Source organism: Mauremys mutica, chromosome 2 (genome assembly GCF_020497125.1).
Source record: "Mauremys mutica isolate MM-2020 ecotype Southern chromosome 2, ASM2049712v1, whole genome shotgun sequence".
Lineage (NCBI taxonomy): Eukaryota > Metazoa > Chordata > Testudines > Geoemydidae > Mauremys > Mauremys mutica.
The window spans coordinates 295,353,070-295,373,164 of NC_059073.1; the positions used below are offsets into that span (position 1 = coordinate 295,353,070).

Sequence of the window (20,095 nt, forward strand, 5' to 3'; positions counted from 1 at the left end):
GTGTGTGTGTGGGGGGGGGGCACCTGGCGGAACGAACGTGCCGAACTCCCTGCTGCCGTGGCATGGTGTGAGGGCGACGGGTATCACTGGCCTCCACAGCGAATGAGCAAAGTGAACAGGCACTAGGTCCATGGCGAGTTATTAGTGAAGCGGGTCAGTGATGCAAGCCCATGCTTGAGGCGAGCCCCAAACCTGACTACGCAGAGACGAGGGTGGATCACTCCAGATTGTCCCGTTCTGTGCACTCCACTGGGCTAGATGGACCATTGGTCTGACCCACTCCGGCCTTCTTGCAGGAAATCATGGGGGTGAAAGAATCAGTCGCTAATGAGCTCTGCTGCCTAAGGTCACCCAGAATAACTGGCTAGGCCGGCATGAATAATACCCTTCCTGTGCCATTAAACAGTAACGCAGGGAACACGGGGATGAGTTATTCTAATGCCTTCGTTTGGGAACGACTCAGGCACAAAAAGTGAAACCTGAAAATCTGTCTGGAATGTATTTTCGACGTTACGCAAGCCTGGCCTTGGCTAGCCAGTCACGGACACCCAGGCAGCGAGGGGAATACAAACTAGCCCCTTGCTGGGCAAACGCGGCACTAGCGCCTCGCGCTGAGCCGCTGGGAGCCGTGTTCGTCAGAGCTCTGCTGCCTGCCCCTCTCAGCGCAGCAGCTCTGGCTGCCAGGAGACGCTCAGCTGGCAAATATCAGAGGGGAGCCGTGTTAGTCTGGTTCTGTAGAAGCAGCAAAGAATCCTGTGGCACCTTATAGACTAACAGACGTTTTGCAGCATGAGCTTTCGTGGGTGAATACCCACTTCTTCGGATGCAAGAAGAAGAAGTGGGTCTGAAGAAGTGGGGATTCACCCACGAAAGCTCATGCTGCAAAACGTCTGTTAGTCTATAAGGTGCCACAGGATTCTTTGCTGCTTCAGCTGGCAAAGTGCAGCCACGATGCTGCTTGTCTCGGCAGCAGGGACCAGCCTCGCGGACCTGCAGCTCGGGCCGAACCGACCAGACTAACACAGCTACCGCTCCCGGCACTGCCGTGCCATGGGCCGGGCATCTGCTGGGGCTGGCAGAGCCAGGGCTGGCCAGGCAGGGGGAGGGGCCCGACCGGAGGGGCGGAGCCACGTGAGCCCGTATGCAGATTTGTGTGCGCGCAGAGCATTGTGGGATGGGAGCCGGCTGCCGAGCAGGGCCCGAATTCGGCCCCCGGGGCTCGGCGTGGAGAAGGGTGGGGCCCCGAGGCCACGCCGGGGCAGCTCGCGGCAGTGGGGGGCGGGGCGCGGCGGGCCCCACCGTGACTGTTAAGTGTGGGGCGAGCAAGGGCGGGCAGCGGCTGGGACTGAACCATTCATACTTACCTGGCGGGGGAGATCCCATGATCACGAAGGTGATTGGCTCAGGGGGAGGCTCATCCATTGCACTGGGGGTGGGCTGACCCCTGCGATTTCCCCAAAGGCGGGAAACTTGGCTGCAGATTTGGGAGGGGGCTGCGCGCGCGCGCGCTCTCCTCCGGCGCTGGGTCGAAGACAGACGAGTTTCTGTCAGAGCGCTGCGGGCGCGCCCCTAGCGGTGAGCGGGGTCCCCCGCAGCCTGCCCTGCTCTGTCCGTGGCTCTTGCGAGGCTTGGCCCCGCCCGGCCCCCTTCGGTCTCTGCGCAAGGCAGCCCCCAACCCTGGGGCGGGGGGAAGGGCAGCGCCTTCAGCGGGCGTGACTGAGCATGCTCGGTGCGTGCGCATGCTCAGTGCGCGCCCCCAGCAGCCCCGTTCCCCCCCGCGAGCCGTTTCCTGCCCCGGCTCGAGCCGCTCGCCCCGCGGAGCCCCCCCCATCCCCCGAGCAGCCGGGGCCGGGCGGGGCGAAGATGCCCGGCGGGGGCCCGGCCCAGGTAGGCGGGCCCGTGGCGCGAGCGGGGGCGGACCCCGGCGAGCGGCACAAAGAGCGGCGTGACCCCCCCCCCCGGACACCCCCGCCCAGCCCAGCCTCCCCAGACACCCCCCGCCCGGGCCCCCCACCAACTCCCTCGCTGGACACCCCCCGCCCCCCCGGCTGCGGCAGGCCCCGGCTCCGAGTTGGCCCCGGCAGGGCCCGTGTCTGCCCCCCCCCCTCCACCTGGCCGCACACAGGGCTCCCTGCTCTGCCGTCCCCCCCCGCTCCCCCCACCCCCGAGCAGCGCCCCGGGCCGGCCCAGGGCACACCCTGGTTCTGAAAGCACCTGCCCCGTTGCGGCCCCGGGCAGCGGGGGGCGGTTGCTGCCGGAGCCGAGCGGCTCCCCCTGGGGCCGGCCTGGGTTTCAGCTTCCCGGAAACCCGTGTAAACGACCCCCAGCAGAGCTGGTCTGGCACCGAAAGCCCCACTCCGAATCCGCCAGCACGCGGGGCTGGGCAGCGACCTTCTCCTGGCCTGGCCGGGGCCCGCTGTGGAGGAGGGGGCGGCTGTTCCCCAGACAAGGGTGGCAGCAGCGCCTCCGAAGGGTGGCAGTGCCCTCTCACTGGCACGGCCTGCCCGCTCTGGGGCACCCCTGGAAATGCCCACGTGTCTGAAGCAAGGCCCAGTGTGCACAAGCTTTGGGGCCTGGGCCTGCTGGGAGCGGAGAGCCTTCCCCAAGCGCGGAAGTGGCTGGCGCTGGTCCCTGGCAGGACGGACTCAGCAGCCAGCCCTTTGCGTGTTACTAAAGCGCCGGAACCGGGGTGGGGGGGTTCACCGTCCTCTGCAGCATGGGGCACGGGTCACTTGCAGGTTTAAACTAGTGTAAATGGTGGCGTCTCTGTCACTTGAAGTCTTTACATCGTGATTTGACGACGTCAGTAACTCAGCCAGAGGTGAGGGGTCTGTTACGGGAGTGGGTGGGGGAGGTTCTGTGGCCTGCGATGTGCAAGAGGTCAGAGTTGATGACCATGATGGTCCCTTCTGGCCTTAGGGTCCAGGGGGTGTTTTTCCATGGGAGAGGGATCGTGGGAAATCCTAGTGGATGATTCCTGCTCAGTGCTCTAGGGGAAAATGACTCCATCTCCGAGACCCCTGCCCGTGCGTCCTGGGTCTGCCTGGGTCATGTCCTCTACCTAAGTGCCTACGCCCTCTTTGATACCACTGCTTATTGGCATCCAGCTAACTGTCCCTTGTTCTCTTGGACCGTGGCCTGGGGGGAGATTTTCATAAGCAAGTTGTGATTCAGGGCACCTCAGCGTGTGGGTGCCCAACGGAGACTGTAAAGGGGACGGGTTTTCCCGGGGAATTGCGCCCCATCTCTTTGGAGAGGTGACACGTTACAGAGGCTTTTGTTTCCAAGTGTGACCGCCAGAGTCACTCGGCACTCCTGAAAATCTGCATTGTCGGGAATTGGGCCCATTCCTGCAGCATTGGGTGGCTGGAGGTTTGCACTGTGAGCAGAAAGCCACGCTCTGTATTGATGCTAAGCTGTCCTGGTTAGAGCAGTGCCCACCGGGCTCCCTGGTGCTGGTATGGACACTCTGACCAGCAGCTGATTACGTACGATATACTGGTCACCGGCTAAAAACACAGGCTTCATAACAGCCAGCACCGGCCTTGTGACAGCCGGAAGAGTTTTGGTTACCCAATGCACGGGTCTTAGAGCCACCCAACAATAAGATTCCTCTGGCAAATATGTGACGTGGGGCTGACAATGCGCCAGTGTGTGGAGGGCCAGCGCAGTGGTGCACAGCCCCAGCCGTGAACTTGGCCTCTGGTGAGTTCATTTGATGTTATTCACTGATCTGCCTAGACAGCAAAGCTAAATTCAGGTTAAAGACCAAACCAGGAAACGAATGCTATTCGTATTGCTAGGAGCCTGTTACCAGATCCCCAGGCACCAGTGGGTACTCCTCTTCCTTCTGAGGTGGTTATTTCCGAGAACAGCAGTGCTGGGAGCAGCTAATTGTGTGTTGGGAGAAGGCTGGCAGAGGGGGGAGACAAGGCTTGCAGCACGCCCTGAGACTTGGAAGACTCGCTGAGCCCAATTTCTGTTGGCTGCGCAAGAGTTATGCAAGGCAAAGTAAGAATTCAGGTTCTCATAGCAACCTCCGCTCACCCACACGGCATGGATATGTGCAGATTTGGATCGCTGGTTAGGCTGCCGAGTGCTTCCTTCATTGATGCTGCATGTGCACCGTGGGTGAGCGCGCCCCGCCGTGCGGAACTGGCGTGTTCCTTCTGCAACATGCTGACCAGCTCCTCGGCTGGTGGGGATGGGTCTGAACGTCACTGATGTCCAAGGGGCTAGTGCCGGCTTGTGCCAGCTGAGGAGCTGGCCCTCGCTGGGTTTTGGGGGAGCTCCAAACCATAGATCTTGTCCACACCAGGCCTTTCTGTGCAAGCCGTCCCTCTGCCTCTGGTGCCGCTCCACCCGCGGGAGTGCAAGCCTAGATCGGCCATTGGTGTTTTCACTGCCTTGCTCTCTAGACTTCCAACTCTGCTCAGATCAGGACACGATGGTTAAAATGCCAGGGCCAGCTGTCGGCCTGTCTACACCAGCCCCCCCATCATTGCTGCTGTGGGCGGACCTGCACCTGGGATAGTGACAGGGGTGAGTTGGAGCCGGTTCGCACCGTTTCGCGCGAACCCGTTGTTAAATTTAGAAGCGGTTTTAGAACCGCTTGTTAACTAGCTTCCCTGCGAGGGAAGCTTTGACGGGCTCTGCCTGGGAAGCCTGTAATTCCTCCTCCCGGCCGCCGGGGGGCGCTGCGCTGCGCTGCGAGAGCCATGTGAGCTGCCTCCTGGCCCTGTTGCTGCTCCTGCTCTTTGGACCTCTGGCCCTGGGGCTCCTGCTGCTGCCCCGTGAGTCCCCGGCTGCCTCCTGCTGCTCCCAGCCCCCCCCCCCCCGTGTGAGTGTCTGCGCCCCTCCCCCGCCTTCCCTGCCCCCAGCCACCCCCTGCCCCCAGCCAGCCCCTGCCCCCAGCCACCCTCAGCCACAGCCGCCCCCAGCCCCCAGCCACCCCCTGCCCCACCCCCTGCCCACAGCCACCCGCAGCCAGCCCCTGCCCACAGCCGCCCCCTGCCCGCAGCCAGCCCCCTGCCTGCAGCCACCCTCTGCCTGCAGCCCCTGCCACAGCCACCCCCTGCCTGCAGCCAGCCTCTGCCCACAGCCGCCCGCAGCCACCCCCTGCCCACAGCCACCCGCAGCCCGCCCGTCTGCATCACCTGCCCACAGCCAGCCCGTGTCACTCCCTGCCTCCAGCTAGCCCTGCCCCACGCCCCTATCTGCAGCCAGCCCCACATCCACTGGTGCCCTGCAGTTCCCAGGGCAGTAACCCTGCACACCTGCTTTAATGGGGGGGGGGGCAGGGAGCAGCTGGGACCCACACATGTGCACACCCTAGAGTGACCAGACAGCAAGTGTGAAAAATCAGGACGGGGGTGAGGGGTAATAGGAGCCTATATAAGAAAAAGACCCAAAAATTGAGACTGTCCCTGATCACCACCCACACATGTGAAACGGAGCTCATTTCTAGTTCAGCCCCATCTTTTTAAAAAAGAACTTTAGGTAGGGTTAAAATACATCTGTATTTTCCTGGACATGTCAGGCTTTTCGGTTCTTAATCACCTCCTGGGAAAATATGGACGTATGGTAACCCTATTGGTACAAAAAATACATGCTGTCGCACATCCCTTAAATCAGAACTTTTTATAGGGAACCCGTTGTTAAATCAGAACTTTTTATAGGGAACCCGTTGTTAAGATTTTGGCAGCTCATCACTGGATAGTGACGTTGGGAAACTTTTGGAAATAGGCTTCGGTTAGACACAGCCCCGGATGGTAGCGATGGGAGTTCGAGCCTCCGGCCCAGTGCAGGTTTATCGGGCTTCCAGCCTTGGGTACTCTAAAGCCATGTTTTAACGTTATTTTGACCCAACGGTATTATAACGTGGTTACTTCTTGGCTGTGTGGACAGAAAAAACAAACAGCCCCCCTCCCCCGTAAACCCCCCACACTTTAACCATATAAGGGAGCCGTAGTTTAACCCTTGTCCGTATCAAAGATAAAACAGGTTTCCTCACATGGTTGTAACGTGTGTTTTGTCCCCCTCATGACAACCCAGCTGCTATTTCTGTAGCTTAGACAGAGCCCCACGTTTGTGCCTGTTTTCAACACTCCCACTCTTGCCCCATATGCCTAGTTGAAAGGCACTCCTGTAACCTCTGGGTAACCCGCCCGAGCCCATTTGCCCAGAAACAAGCACCCAGGCTTCTTAGGGGCACCCTGCCCTCAGTTCCTGGGGGAGCCCGCCTGGCTCAGCTGAAGGCAATTGGGAGCTTGGTCACCTCAAGCTTCTTCTGTGTCCAGAGGTGCCCCAGTCCCTGTGGAGCGTAAGCCCCCGGGGCTCTTTGTTCTCCCTCGTGCTGGTGTGCTGAGCTTTCTGGAGGCTTTGCGCCTCAGGAGCTGTTTGGCTGAAGCACATTTTACTTCTCTGCCCTGCCCAGGCACCTGGCTTTAAAAACAAGCACATTTCTGCTCGTTTTCGTTTACCGGTATGATGATTGGGTTAAACCAAAATGTGAGTGCTTGTACCGGTGCAGTAGAACCTCAAGAGTTACCAGCACCAGAGTTACGAACTGATCCGTCAACCACACACCTCATTTGGCACTGCAAGTACGCAATCAGGCAGCAGCAGAGACCCCCTCCCCCAAAAAAAGAAAAGCAAATACAGTATAATACTATGTTTAACGTTAACTACTTATGTACTGATCATATTCATTTGGATAATATGGAGATTTAATTTTATTTGGTTTTAATAATAATAATAATAATTATCATCATCAATATTTATTAGTGTGGGTTTTTGGCTCACCAGTCTGTTTGATCAGAAGATAAAAGTTCTTGTCCTGAATCAGGCTCCACAGAATTTACAAAGGACCCTCGAGGGTATGACAGGAAGCTCACATTGAGACAGATAGAGCCGTAAAGAGTTTTTATTAAAATCAATAATAGTATGTAAATGGCAAAATACCCAGAGTTACAAAGTTACAATTGCATTACTGTTGTTCAAAAGATACAGATGAGTATATAGTAATATATGCCAAAAAGCTTTGGTTAATATACTCACCTCCTTCCTTGACAACCTGGTGGTACGAGACACAGGACCAGCCTTGCGGTTCAGGTTTCTCAATTCCTGAGTGAGGGATGCAGTGCTTAGAAAATGCTACGAGCTATCAAAGCTGACTGGGGTTTACTTGACAAACTTAAATCAAAACCTAATAAACAAACTAAGAATAAAACTTAGGGAAACCGAGCTTAGCCTAGTTCCCTTGAAACTTCAAGTTTAAGAAGAACAAGTCCAGCCAACTGATAGTAGCAGTCGTCGTAGCTAGAGAGAGTGGAGGAAGTAAGTGAGAACAGAGTAAAGTGAGAACTGGAGATGGGTCACCACTTTTATAGGGCAAATGCCGTAAATCCTTCCTCTTATGCCCAAATTTCATTCCTCACCCACAGAAATGTTAGGGCACGCTTAGCCCATAGGCTAATATGTATGTGCGTATTGATGACAGGTATGTACGCACATCAGTCTCTTGTGGTGTACGTGTTAAGTCTGCAGGTACAACATTGACATCCCCACATGCCATTCTCCATTGTCTATTGGTCTAGATAAAAGGTCATGGACATAGGCGTGGGTACTTATCTAGTTAGGTAACAAGATATAGGTCAACTTTGCTTTCTGAGTAAAAGGGAACATTTAGTGGCATTGAAAGGCAGCAGAAGTTGAAAATTGACCAAGGAAATACAGCATGCCACAATACTAAATTAGCATGCGGAACTCATTGCCACATGGCAATATTGAGTCCAGGAGCTTTACGGAATTCAGAAAAAGATTAAACACTTATGTTTAATGGGAGCGTCCAACGTTACATTAGACAGGATGATTAAATATAATTGTGGAAACTATACATTCTGCCTCAGGGCCTCAACCAGTCACTAGCTGACAGCAATCCCAAAGACAGTTCCCCTAGAAGCAGCGTATTCGCGATCTATGACATAGTTCCTTGTACTTCCGTTGAAGTAACTGGTACTGCAGCTGTTGGAGGGAGGGTATCGGACGAGAGGGACCTAGTATGGCAACTCCTAAATTCCTCTGTCAGCAGTGAGTGGATTATCGCTGTGACTCGAAAATGCGCCGTCCCCGGGCCAGGGTCAGGGCTGTGAGGGGCATGATGCTGCTGGCGCAGAAGATGCTAACGTGGTGACAATTTGTGATTTCAGGCCCCGGTGACGTTTGAGGATGTCGCAGTCTATTTCTCGCCGGAGGAGTGGAAGGAGCTAGCAGAATGGCAGAAAGAACTGTACTGGGACGTGATGAAGGAGAATTATGAGCTTGTCACCTCGCTAGGTAAAGAGACACGTTTGTGCTACTGGGAGCCGTGCGGTGCATGAAAAGCCAGGTCCCCAGACAGTTACGTGGGATTCTCCCTGCATGGAGTCTGTGAGAATTGTATCTCTAAGTGTTGTTCATTTCCTGACAAAATACCCCGGCTGCAGTTAAGCTGGCGCATGCCTGGATAACTTTAGAGGGATAAACCGCTACAGGGTGTTGTAAACCACACCAGGAGTTCTGAATCCAGGAAATTCAAAGCTAAGTTTATGCTTAAATCTAAAGCAGCTAAGGTAAGAAACATACAGTGAAGGCTCAGAACACCTTAACTCTGCCCTCCAGTGCGGTCACGCAATGGCCGCAGTGTTATGAGTAAAGGCACTTCGGTACTTGTGGTTCTGGAAGAGAAACTGGTTTTAAAAGACACATTAGATGTCGGTGTCCCCCCCCCCCGGGGTCACGCCACGTGACACGGTGATGGTCAGAACCCCAATCGCTCCATTTTTCCTTCCTTTGGAAGGAAAGGTTATCAGTATCAGAAAGCGGGTGGCAGAACTGGACGCTGAGGCCAGTTGATAGCAACGGTAATGATCAGGCTGTAACTGAGGGCGGGCAGAGACCAGCCAGCCGGCACACTGACCAGAACGCTCCACTTCCCCGTGCGGAGTCACCCTCAGCAAGTTTGCAGATTACACTAAACTGGGAGGAGTGGTAGATACGCTGGAGGGTCGGAATAGGATACAGAGGGACCTAGACAAATTAGAGGACTGGGCCAAAAGAAATCTGATGAGGTTCAACAAGGACAAGTGCAGAATCCCATGCACTGCTACAGACTAGGGACTGAGCAGCTCGGCAGCAGTTCTGCAGAAAAGGACCTAGGGCTTACAGTGGATGAGAAGCTGGATATGAGTCAACAGTGTGCCCTTGTTGCCAAGAAGGCTAATGGCATTTTGGGCTGTATAAGTAGGAGCATTGCCAGCAGATCGAGGGATGTGATCATTCCTCTCTATTGAGGCCTCACCAGTGCTGATTTGGAGTACTGTGTCCAGTTTTGGGCCCCACACTACAAGAAGGATGTGGACAAATTGGAGAGAGTCCAGCGGAGGGCAACAAAAATGATTAGGGGTCTGGAGCACATGACTTATGAGGAGAGGCTGAGGGAACTGGGATTGTTTAGTCTGCAAAAGAGAAGAGTGAGGGGGGATTTGATAGCTGCTTTCAACTACCTGAAAGGGGCTTCCAAAGAGGATGGATCTAGACTGTTCTCAGTGGTACCAGATGACAGAACAAGGAGTAATGGTCTCAAGTTGCAGTGGGGGAGGTTTAGGTTGGATATTAGGAAAAACTATTTCACTAGGAGGGTGGTGAAGCACTGGAATGGGTTCCCTAGGGAGGTGGTGGAATCTCCTTCCTTAGAGGTTTTTAAGGTCAGGCTTGACAAAGCCCTGGCTGGGATGATTTAGTTGCGGTTGGTCCTGCTTTGAGCAGGGGGTTGGACTAGATACCTCCTGAGGTCTCTTCCAACCCTGATATTTTCAGGGTCGCATCAGAGGGGTGTGGGAGTTTGGAGGGAGGGGTTCTGTGGCGTTCAGGTGCTCAGAGAGAGGGAGTTCCTGCCTAGGATGCTGGGTAGAGGGAAGAGAATGGGAAATGGGGAGCGAGGGAGCTGGCAGACAGGTGATTAGGAAAGAGCTGGAGTTAGGGTGCCGAGGGGTAGAAGCAAACTCCCGGAGTAGGTGCTGCTCCTCTGAGTCAGTTGCTCCTGCTCACACGAAGACTGGGCTGGGCCGCAGGCAGGGGCCGGGCTGGGCCGCAGGCAGGGGCCGGGCTGGGCCGGACGTTGAATGCAAGGGAAGGCAGTCGGGAATTCCTGCCGGAAGGCAGAGTAAACAGCTGGAGCTGGGGAAGGGTACTGGGGTTCGAGATGGCTAGAGCTGTTGAAGAAGATGATTTAAGCAGCGCTTGGGGCCACAGCCAGTTTGAGATGGGTCACCACATTCCCTGAACCGCGCTGGCAGGACCCATTTCCCTCCCAGCCCGTCTGAACCTCACGCCGTTACCCAGATGCCACGAGAATGGTGCAGGCAGCTCCGTGTGTGTAGGGACCATAACTTCTCCTGGGACAGGGACAAGGGCATGCCACGAAATTGAAAGGTACCTGCAAAGAGCTGCACTCAGCCCAAGTGCGCCTCCTTTTGGCTGGGGCTGGGAGTTAGCTTTCGCCCCATATGGGACCCCCACGTCCGCCCCCGCTCTCTCATTGCGACTCGCAGAGCTCCCTCTCTGTGACTTGCCCCTGCAGCCTGGTCACTGCACAGTCCCCCGTCCCAGGGTAACAAAGTCTGACCGGATGAGCTGCCTCAGAACATCCCCCAACCCACCTCTAGGTCCTGGGCCACTCCCCAGCGGCAGGTCAGGGAACCGCAGGCGGCCTGCAGCCCGGGGACCCTCTGACCAACAATCCAGTGTTGCTCAGTCCCAGTCCCTGTTCCCTACCCCCTGCCCCATCTCCTGGTCTGTCTCTGGGTTCAGCAGGAGAGCGTCCTCCGCTCCCCGTGGCAGATTCACTTCTCTCAGCCCGAGCCCAGGGCTGGCTCCCCGCTGGACTTCCTCCTTAGCCTCCAGTAAATGATTGCCGGCCTGCAGCTGGCTTCACAGCCCGAGGCCAGCTGCTCCCCAGCTGGGTCTGCCAAGCCCTGACTCCCCTCCAGCTGCAGCAGGTACGGGTCATTGGCTCTTTTTGGCCACATTAACCTGCTCAGGGCTGGGGGGGGGGTGAACGTCCCCTCCCAGTCCCTCACGCAGTGAATAATGCCACGGGCTCTCCCAGAGGCCACAGAGCCGAGCCGGATTCGAAACGTGACTGGGCACCTGACAGATGGGCAGAGCCCCAGGTACATTAGGTAGGAGTGGAAACAGAAGGGATATAAACCCCTTTGCGGCACATAAGCCAACCCCCAGGGTGTTAGGAACAATCTTTCCCTACGGGCAGCGTATTGTAATGGTCCTGGCCCCTTCCCCGTGAGCCGTGTGATTAGTCATGGGCCAAGAGGAGAGGGGACTGGATAGATGACGGTCAGATCCAGCCTGGCGACTCCCGTGTGCTTTAACGTTTCCAGAGCCGGTTTCAGAGCTGGCGGAATTCAGCGGACGCCGATAGAGCTTTATCCCCAGCTTGTGACCTGGTGGCTGGGTGCAGGCGTGCCCAAGGGGAAGTGGAAGGAGCTGGGCAGTGAGGCAGGCATGGAATGGGAGCTGAGTGACTAGCCAGGGACGGAACCAGCAGGAGGATCGGGGATAAAGCTGCTCCCCTTTAAAGACTCTGGTCCCAGCGGAGGGGAGGTGAAGTTTCCCCAGGGCAGTACCGGCAGCATGGAAACCCGGGGTTCATTTTAAGGTCATGGGGCTACCAGTGAATACATAGAGTGATTTCCCAGAAACTCAGGCGACCAGCAGCTTTTCCTCCTGTGCGTTCCCTGCTGAGGGAGCCCGGCTGCAGTGAGGCCCATCCACCCATGCTCTGACAGTGGCTAGGCAGATGCTGAGCTAAGACTGCTGCTTATTGTGTGCTCACGTGCTCGATATCTCACCCCCTCCCTCCCTCCCCGTAGCCCCACTTGTTTGTCTCCCCCGGCTGTTGTGTCCAGAGTGGGAGCTGTCTGGGGCAGGGACTGTCTAACGTCTCTTATTCAGTGCCTGGCAAAATGGGACCCTGGTCCTTGACTGCGTCCCTAAGTTCTGCTGCTCTACAGACTGTAACACTCCCAGTGGTGACGCAGGAGCGTGAGCACCAACCTCAGCGCAGCCTGTTAAAAACCAGAGCACAAACCCAGCCAGACTCCAGCTGTGTGTCTGTTAGTCCCCAGCTGAGACGTGGGCCCAAGCAGGGACCCGGCCTGTCCACATCACACAAATAAAACATAACGATAATTCCGAGATTCCAGCTCTGTTTCTCCCAGGGAGGTTTGACAGCCCCTGGGAGTTTGCAATTAATAGAAACTTTTGTTTACACGAGAAACGTTTCTTTTGCCACCATCACATGGAATAACATCTGGTCTGTTGTTTTCTCTCTAGTAGATGATGAGATTGTGAATGAAAGTATGGAGGAGAAGAACCAGGAGGAAGATGCTGAAAACCTGCTTCCAGTCAAGACCTTTTCAGTAAAACCTGAAGAGAAAGTTTCCCAAAGTTCAGTGAAGGTGAAAAACTGCCTGAGTCAGAGCAAACTCCAGACAATGCAGAGAAACTCTGCAGGGAACACGCAAGGGATATCCACAAACAGCACAGCTCAGCAGAAAGCCCAGGTGACAGAGAGACCAGACACCCTTCAGGAATGCAAGCGAAGCTGTGTGGAGAAGACAGATCTCCTGATACGGCAGAGGAACCACAAGAGGGAGAGGCCGTTTCCCTGCAGCGAGTGTGGGAAATGCTTCTCTCAGAAAGGGGACCTGAAGATCCACCTGCGAATCCACACGGGGGAGCGGCCGTACACGTGCACTGAGTGCGGGAAAAGCTTCACCCAGAGGGGATACCTGAAGATCCACCTGAGGCTCCACACGGGGGAGAAGCCCTTTCCATGCACTGAATGCGGGAAACGGTTCCCGTCGAAGGGGGATCTCAAAATGCACCAGAGGAAGCACACGGGGGAGCGGCCCTTTCTGTGCAGTGAATGTGGGAAGAGCTTCACTCGCAAGGTGGACCTCAAAGTCCACCAGAGGAAGCACACGGGGGAGAGGCCCTTTGCTTGCACGGAGTGCGGGAAGAGTTTTACTTCCAAGGGGTATCTCAAGATACACCTGGGACAGCACAAGGGGAAGAGGCCCTTCACGTGTCTGGAGTGCGGGAAAAGCTTCATTTCCAAGGGCTCCCTCAAGGCGCACCAGAGAATCCACACGGGGGAGACGCCCTTCACGTGCACCGAGTGTGCGAAGAGCTTCACCACCAAGGGCTATCTCAAGATACACCAGAGGCTACACACGGGGGAGACCCCGTATCCCTGCCCCGAGTGCGGGAAGCGCTTCACCACCAAGGGCTATCTGAAGATACACCAGAAAATCCACACGGACGGGACCCCCTTCATCTGCAGTGACTGCGGGAAGAGCTTTGCCACCATGCGATATCTCAAGATGCACCAGAGGAGCCACACAGGAGAGACCACATTCACCTGTGCGGAGTGTGGGGAGAGCTTCGCCCAGAAGGGCTATCTCCGCATCCACCAGCGGATGCACACAGGGGAGGGCCTGTTCACCTGCTCTGACTGCGGGAAAAGCTTCACAGCCAAGTACCTGCGGATCCACCAGCGAATGCACACGGGGGAGCGGCCCTTCACTTGCACGGAGTGTGGGAAAAGCTTCACCGCAGAGGGGTCTCTGAAAATCCACCTCAAGATCCACAGCAGGGTGCTGCTGAGTATATGCACCGACTGCGGGAAAAGCTTCTCCTCCATGCGCTATCTCAAGGTGCACCAGAAAACCCATTCCCAAGAGCCAGTGACGCTACCCAGCGAAAGTGGGGACGGTTTCCCAGAGAAGGCGCTTGCCACCGTCCCTCAGAAAGCCCACAGAGCAATGATCTCATTTACCTGCAGGGACTGCGGGAAAAGCTTCTGCCAGAAGTCTAATTTAATAACGCACCAGAAAGCCCACGCGCAGGAGAGACAGGTTCTCACCCACAGGCCCAGCGCCGGCCCTGCTGCCGCTCCACCGACATCCGTGAAGTCGCACCCAGTGAATTTGGCTCAGGAAGTTTTAAGAGCAGGGAAAGAGCATCTCGACCCAAATCCCTATCCCCTGGTCATGGATTTAAAGCCCAGCTTCCAGTTTGCTCTGCAGACCTGTCCACTTTCCCCAGGAGTAAATCTAGGTGTCTCTTGAGCTCACGTGGCAGCCTGCTCCTGCTGACAATGTATCCCGTGTGGTTATTGTTACCTTTTGCATGATGTAGCTCTGCCCAGGTTCCTCCATTTACTCCCAATTCCTAACCCCTATTGCACCCTTCCAAGGTAGCTGGATGGTACCCGGTCCTGCAGTGCCCCAGGTGGGGACTCACAGGAGCCTTACATGCTACCACATCCTTTGGTTTTCCTCCTCTTCTATCCATGCAGCATAGCATCTGGTCTGGCTTTTTTGCTGCCGCTTCGCATTGAGCGGGTGATTTCAATGATTTTATCACAATAAATCCCACTCGCGTGCTGGGCGACTAGGGATACTGAGCATAGATCCCTTCGCTCGCTTGCTTGCTCACACACTAATTTCATTGCACTGTGTTTCTGATCAGTCAGTGCAGTCACCTACACAATCCAAATCCTTTACCACCCCGTGCCCAGATCCGTGTCATCTCCTCTGACTCTTTAGCATCACGTACAAACCCTGAGCTCGGGGGCTGTATTCATCCCACGTATAACTTCCTTGGAGGTACCCCGGGGTGAATTGGGACTTTTCCTTTTCAGAAGCCTCCATAGGATGGCAGAGGCCATAGAATCGACCCTGAGCCATGCCACTCATCATCCAGTCTGTTGCTCCCCGTTGATTCCTGTTCTGGGAGTGCCGAGTGTTAGAGAAAGTTCACTGAAAACCCACGTTAACGTAACAGATGAGCAAACCGCAGAGGCCAGGAACCATCGACTTGTGCTCAGTGCACGGAAAGCTCCCTCCGGAGGAGAAAGGGCAGAACTTGGCAGCAAGCCCAGGCCAGAAAGGACAAAGGTTGGTTCTGGTGCTGTAAGAGCAGCGTGTGAGAAGTTCCACCTTCAGGGCCAAGGGAGACGTTGCACATGCAGCCGTCAGATGTATGGGGAGGGAGAAAAGCCAGAGTCACTGAAATGGCACTGGGGAGCCCGTGACATTCATCCAGTTAGGCCCCCCTTTATTCTACAGCCGGGAATTTGTAAGGGACCAAAGAGAGGTGGTAAACAGCAGAAGAGCTGCTGGCAAGGGCTCCAGGCTAAGTCCCTGGAGAAGGTGGAAGAGACAACAAGGATCATAATAATTACAGCTGGAAAAGAGATGTGAGCTCATCGAAGCGAACATGTGCCTGAGACCTGCCCCAGCCAGCTTCCTTCATTCCTGCATCTGTGTTTTAGGAGGCTCTGCTTCCCCGAACACTGGGCTGGACGCATTCCTGGGGGACACTGGGCGACTGGCTGAGAAGGAGGCGTTCTGCCCCTTTCTCAGGTTTATTCCCACAGCAGTCGACGTTGTGCCAGGCTCCCCTGGAAATTTGCAGTTACTAACTCTGGGCCTTATCCAGTCAAGCAGTAACATCTTGTAGGGCCCTGTACTGATACAGCCTCTGGGGCTGGGGCTGGCTTTCACTCATCCTCACAGCCAGGCCTCTCCTGGGTCAGCTCCGCATGGCGTGTCCTGGGGCCTGGAGCTGGTGTTCAGAGGGTCGGGTGTTCTGGCTGGTGCTCAGTGTCTCTGTTCCCGATATGGAAATTCTCTCGGACACGAAGCTTGTGACTTCTCACACTTCCCGGCGAATACCTCCCAGGAGTTTTTAACATCTGTCCCGCAGGTTCCAGGGCTTGGAGAGCTGGTTCTCCCTACTCCTTCACTGCTGCACAAAAATCGTTCGAAGCGTCCTTGATGTCTCCCAGTTGTCTGCACGCACCTCGGGAGCTGCCTTTGCTTAGAGCGTCTGTGGATGTTTATGGCTCAAGACAGCTCACGTGCTCAGGTGATACTGGCAGGGCTGGGAGCGGGGAACTCTAGGGTTCTAACGGGCTCGGCTCCTGATTCCCTGCGTGGCCTTGAGTCACCGCCCCTCCCTGTGCTCTGGTTTCCCTTTTGTAAAAGGCAGGTGGGGCCAGCTCTCCGGCCACAACATGGAGCTAACAGACGTTTTGCAGCATGAGCTTTCGTGGGTGAAAGTGGGTATTCACCCACGAAAGCTCATGCTGCAAAACGTCTGTTAGTCTATAAGGTGCCACAGGATTCTTTGTTGCTTTTACAGATCCAGACTAACACGGCTACCCCTCTGATACTTGACAACATGGAGCTAGTTACTCGGGATCACAGCCCTGCATGCTGAGCATCACTCTGAGGGGATGCAGAGATCTCGCTGGGGAAAATGGGTCACTCACGGTCCCCCGACCTCAAGGATTCAAGGCGTGATATGTACTGGCTCCAAGGACTGGAAGCCAGCACTTTCACCTCTGACACTGGCTCAGTATGTGACCATGGAGATGTCACATTACCTGCTCTGTGCCTCAGTTTCCCTGTTTGGAACTAGGGTTGTGAGGACTAATGTTGGTATTTTGCTTTGAGATGCACTGCTGAACGGCACTAGAGACAGGGCGAATATTATCCTTACTAAGTAATCTCTGCGGGAGAGGTTTGCTTCACTGCTCTCAGTTCCTATGGGAACTTTCTACATGTGTTTTCCTAATGTGCCAGTTACCAAGAGATCTGGGCACTAAACCCACAAATTAATAAAAAATTAGGAGCCTCCTGCCTTCCCCTCAATTGAACTAGTAACGCAACAGGTGGCAGAATGAGTTCCTTGGAGCGACTGGGTCTTACTGTAAAGGAAATATGGCCAGTCTATCTTCCTCCTCCTTGGTAGCTTGGGGAGTCGGACACCCCAGGACTGGGAACAGATTCACCTGACACACTGCCTGGTTCCATAGATTTGCACTGAGCTGCGCTGCAATAAGAGATAATGGGTAGGAATAGCAGGCAGGGGGAGAAAGACACCACGAGTCAGATTCTCAGCTGCAGTGAATCAGCGTAGGGCTCCTGAATTCAATGGCACTATGCCAGTTCCCACCGAGAATCCAGCCCCACACTTCTGAACCCAGGAGAGCCTCACATGGAGTCCTGTGACGGACACCCTGCCTCCCCTACCAGCCCTGGCTTGGGTGTACACTGCCACTCATGTATGGCGGAAGGGCCAAGGCAAATAAGACTCTGCTATGCCATTGACTGCCGTTAGGCTGGACAGATGTAACCGGCCAACATGTGGTTGGCTCTGTGCACATAGATACCATTGATCAGCTAGACAGGGCTAGCCTGGGCTCCGAAAACCAGTCTGGGAACCTGCTGCGTATTTCCATGCACGTTGGATGAGGCTGGGAGCAGGGAGGACAGGGCATAGGACAAAAAGGGGGGTTAATGAGATTGTTGTAATAAGCCCTAACTGAGTCATCCTTCTCAAAGGAAACCTGCACAACGCTTTCAAAAGACGAGCCTGGGAGCTTAAATCTCTCACTCTGCTATGGGCTGAACAGAGACGCTGGAGTAATGGCTTATTACAACCATCTGTAACCCACTAACCCCTGCTTTTTGTCCTGTGACCGCAGAGGTGCTAACGGGGGACACTACCTTGCATGGTCCCTGCAAAATGCACTAGCTGCTTATGCCGAACAGTCCGTCCCAGCTGGCGTTTAGCTGTGACGCTCCCAGTACAGGGCCCAGAGCTGCAGAAGAGCTCTGGGCAGGTCTACACTTCAAATACGGCGTCAGTGCCGCTGCGGAAGACCTCCCCAAGAGGCAGTAGTTGTGTTGGTAGGAGAAACTCTCCTGCTGACATAGTGCTGCCTACACGGCGGCGTTAGGTGTGAAAACTCCACACTCCGAGTGATGTGATTATACCGATATAGGTCTGCAGTATAGACCAGACCTCTGTGGAGCTCAAAAGCTTGTCTCTCACCAGCAGAAGTTGGTCCAGTACCAGATATACCTCCCCACCTACACTAGAGGGTGAAATTCACCCCGTGCAAAGCACCAGCACAAGGCCCGTGTCCCACATCAGCTTCTGTGCTGCCCTCTGCCCAGGAGGGGAATTTCACCTTTATATATATATTTATTTCTTATTATTGGAGATACACCTATCTCCTAGAACTGGAAGGGACCCCGAAAGGTCATCGAGTCCAGCCCCCTGCCTTCACTAGCAGGACTAAGTACTGAATTTTGCCAGAGATCCCTAAGTGGCCCCCTCAAGGATTGAACTCACAGCCCTGGGTTTAGCAGGCCAATGCTCAACCCACTGAGCTACCCCTCCCCCCTCTGCTGAGTGTTAGACCCAAAGGACGGATGATGCCAGGAGCTCGATCAGTGAGGTTGAAAGGCCCAGACGTAGACATTAAAGAACAGCCTGTGAGTGCTGTGGGGAGCCTCAGACATGCTACACCAATTCATCGCCTGGCTATTGGGCAGTTAAGACACCAGCAGAGAACAGCTAGATGCTATGGGGGCAGGGCAGGGCAGACAAGACAGTTCCATCAGTGCAGAGCTGAGGAAGGACGCTCAATAGGACTGACATAGAATCGACGAGTGCTGGGTTTGAGAAATTCTTTGGTGAGAGAGGGAAATTAGTTGAATATTGAATTTGCTCCATTTACAAAGAGCCATTACAGCAAATATAGGAAGTGGATGTTAATATTCTAATCTAGAAAAAGGCCATAAATTCAGGCAACTGACCGATGGGTTTTCAAGGGCACGTGGTTTTAAAGCCTCATCATAAATCTTAAAAAGACAAGCTCTGGGAAAGCCCCAGGATGTAAGAACTTAAGATCCTATGTGGTTTCTCCTTTTAAGTTGTTCTGTGGATCTTAAAGGTAAAGTTTTGGTATTTAAATCTTTCCAGAGAGGGTCTGGAGATGCCTCAAGAAATGAGAAGTGGCTCAGAGGAAATGGCAGGACCAGAATCCAGAAGCTCATCTGGGTTACAGTAAATGGAACATGGGTTAAACAAGATGGTAAGAAGCAGCAGAATAGGGTGAACTGTCAAAAGCTGGAGCAGACTCTGAGCATATGTGTGAGGAAAACGGGAACATGGAGCTCGGTAGCTGTGTTTCCTGACGCGTCACTTTTTTTTTTTCTCGTCCTGGAGGAAACACAGCGTAAAGCCATTTGATGCCTTAACGTAATGGGCTCGATCAGTCCTTGAAACTGGAAATAAAGTGGCCTCTTTGTGAGTTTGCTTGAGGGTGACGTCCGAGGTTCAGAAAGGGTCATGATGGTTTCCAGTGTCTTCAGTGTTTGATGAGTGATTTCGGGTTTTTCTATTTTACCATTGCAGGGACTCCGTGATAAGGGGCCAAGCCCGTTCTCATTTACAACAATGTAAATTCCACAGGGAGGGTCAGGCCAACGTCCACTGAGGCCAATTTAAGGGCTCCCACTAACTTCCACAGCATTGGATCAGGACTAAACTCCACTGCAGTCAGGGAAGTTGCTCCATAATTCAGTTGCTGCGTGGAAGAGTGGAATCTGGCCCCAGAGTGTTAATTTTTCTTGCCAAAGGGGATAGGAGAAATGTGTTTCTTTAACCTACTGAGAAGGTGAGGCAAGGAGTGTAAACAGAAACGTTTGAATGTAAATACGGAGAGGACACATCGCATGGGTTTCTGATGGTAATTGATTTCTTTTCATGCGTTGTATTGTCAGTCTCTCTACAAGGTAAATAGGGAGAGGCTGGGTAAAGCCAGGCCCCAGGTGTGCCTCTGTTGGAATCAGTGGGACAGGGTTTCACTTTTCAGTCTGATCCTTGGGATTTGTTTTCCAGGCATGATCACAGGTTTTCCAAGTATGGGTCTAGTTATTTCGTCTGACCAAGTACGAGTTGAGGCTACACAGTCGCACTGTGAGAAGCAGAGAGAAAGGGGAAAGTCAGATTTAGGGTCCTATTATCTTCATTGCTCAGCCAGGAAGGGGAGTAGAGGAACAGAGCCCCCAAACATGTCAATGTGATGCTGTCCACTTTCCACCCGAGCCAGAGGAACCCTTTCCCACGTGGTAGCTTGCTGCAGGGTTTAGAGCTGGATTGCGGGGAA

General features: G+C 54.6%; 1 protein-coding gene and 1 non-coding gene across 4 annotated transcripts; both read left to right on the forward strand.

The window, feature by feature from the left end:
- Positions 1-1,356: 1,356 nt before the first annotated feature.
- LOC123365505 lies at positions 1,357-1,516 on the forward strand. Its single transcript, XR_006577636.1, has one exon. It is a non-coding gene; the product is annotated as a U1 spliceosomal RNA (small nuclear RNA).
- LOC123363357 (gastrula zinc finger protein XlCGF57.1-like) lies at positions 1,376-16,142 on the forward strand. Of its 3 annotated transcripts, none has more exons than XM_045004227.1 (3): positions 1,376-1,393; positions 8,211-8,337; positions 12,394-16,142. In XM_045004227.1, the coding sequence occupies exons 1-3, from the start codon at positions 1,382-1,384 to the stop codon at positions 14,190-14,192; spliced, it is 1,938 nt and encodes a 645-aa protein (XP_044860162.1). In that variant the 5' UTR covers positions 1,376-1,381; the 3' UTR covers positions 14,193-16,142. The 3 variants fall into 3 exon arrangements, with proteins under 3 accessions (XP_044860162.1, XP_044860160.1, XP_044860161.1); XM_045004225.1 differs by lacking the exon at positions 1,376-1,393 and adding an exon at positions 1,766-1,887; XM_045004226.1 differs by lacking the exon at positions 1,376-1,393 and adding an exon at positions 1,766-1,887 and having other exon boundaries at positions 12,397-16,142.
- Positions 16,143-20,095: the final 3,953 nt, after the last annotated feature.

Coding starts and splice junctions, on each gene's coding strand:
- LOC123363357 (XM_045004225.1), top strand. CDS start 1,864: ATGCCCGGCGGGGGCCCGGCCCAG. Junction 1,888..8,210: donor CCGGCGGGGGCCCGGCCCAG/GTAGGCGGGCCC, acceptor TTGTGATTTCAG/GCCCCGGTGACGTTTGAGGA. Junction 8,338..12,393: donor TGAGCTTGTCACCTCGCTAG/GTAAAGAGACAC, acceptor TTTTCTCTCTAG/TAGATGATGAGATTGTGAAT.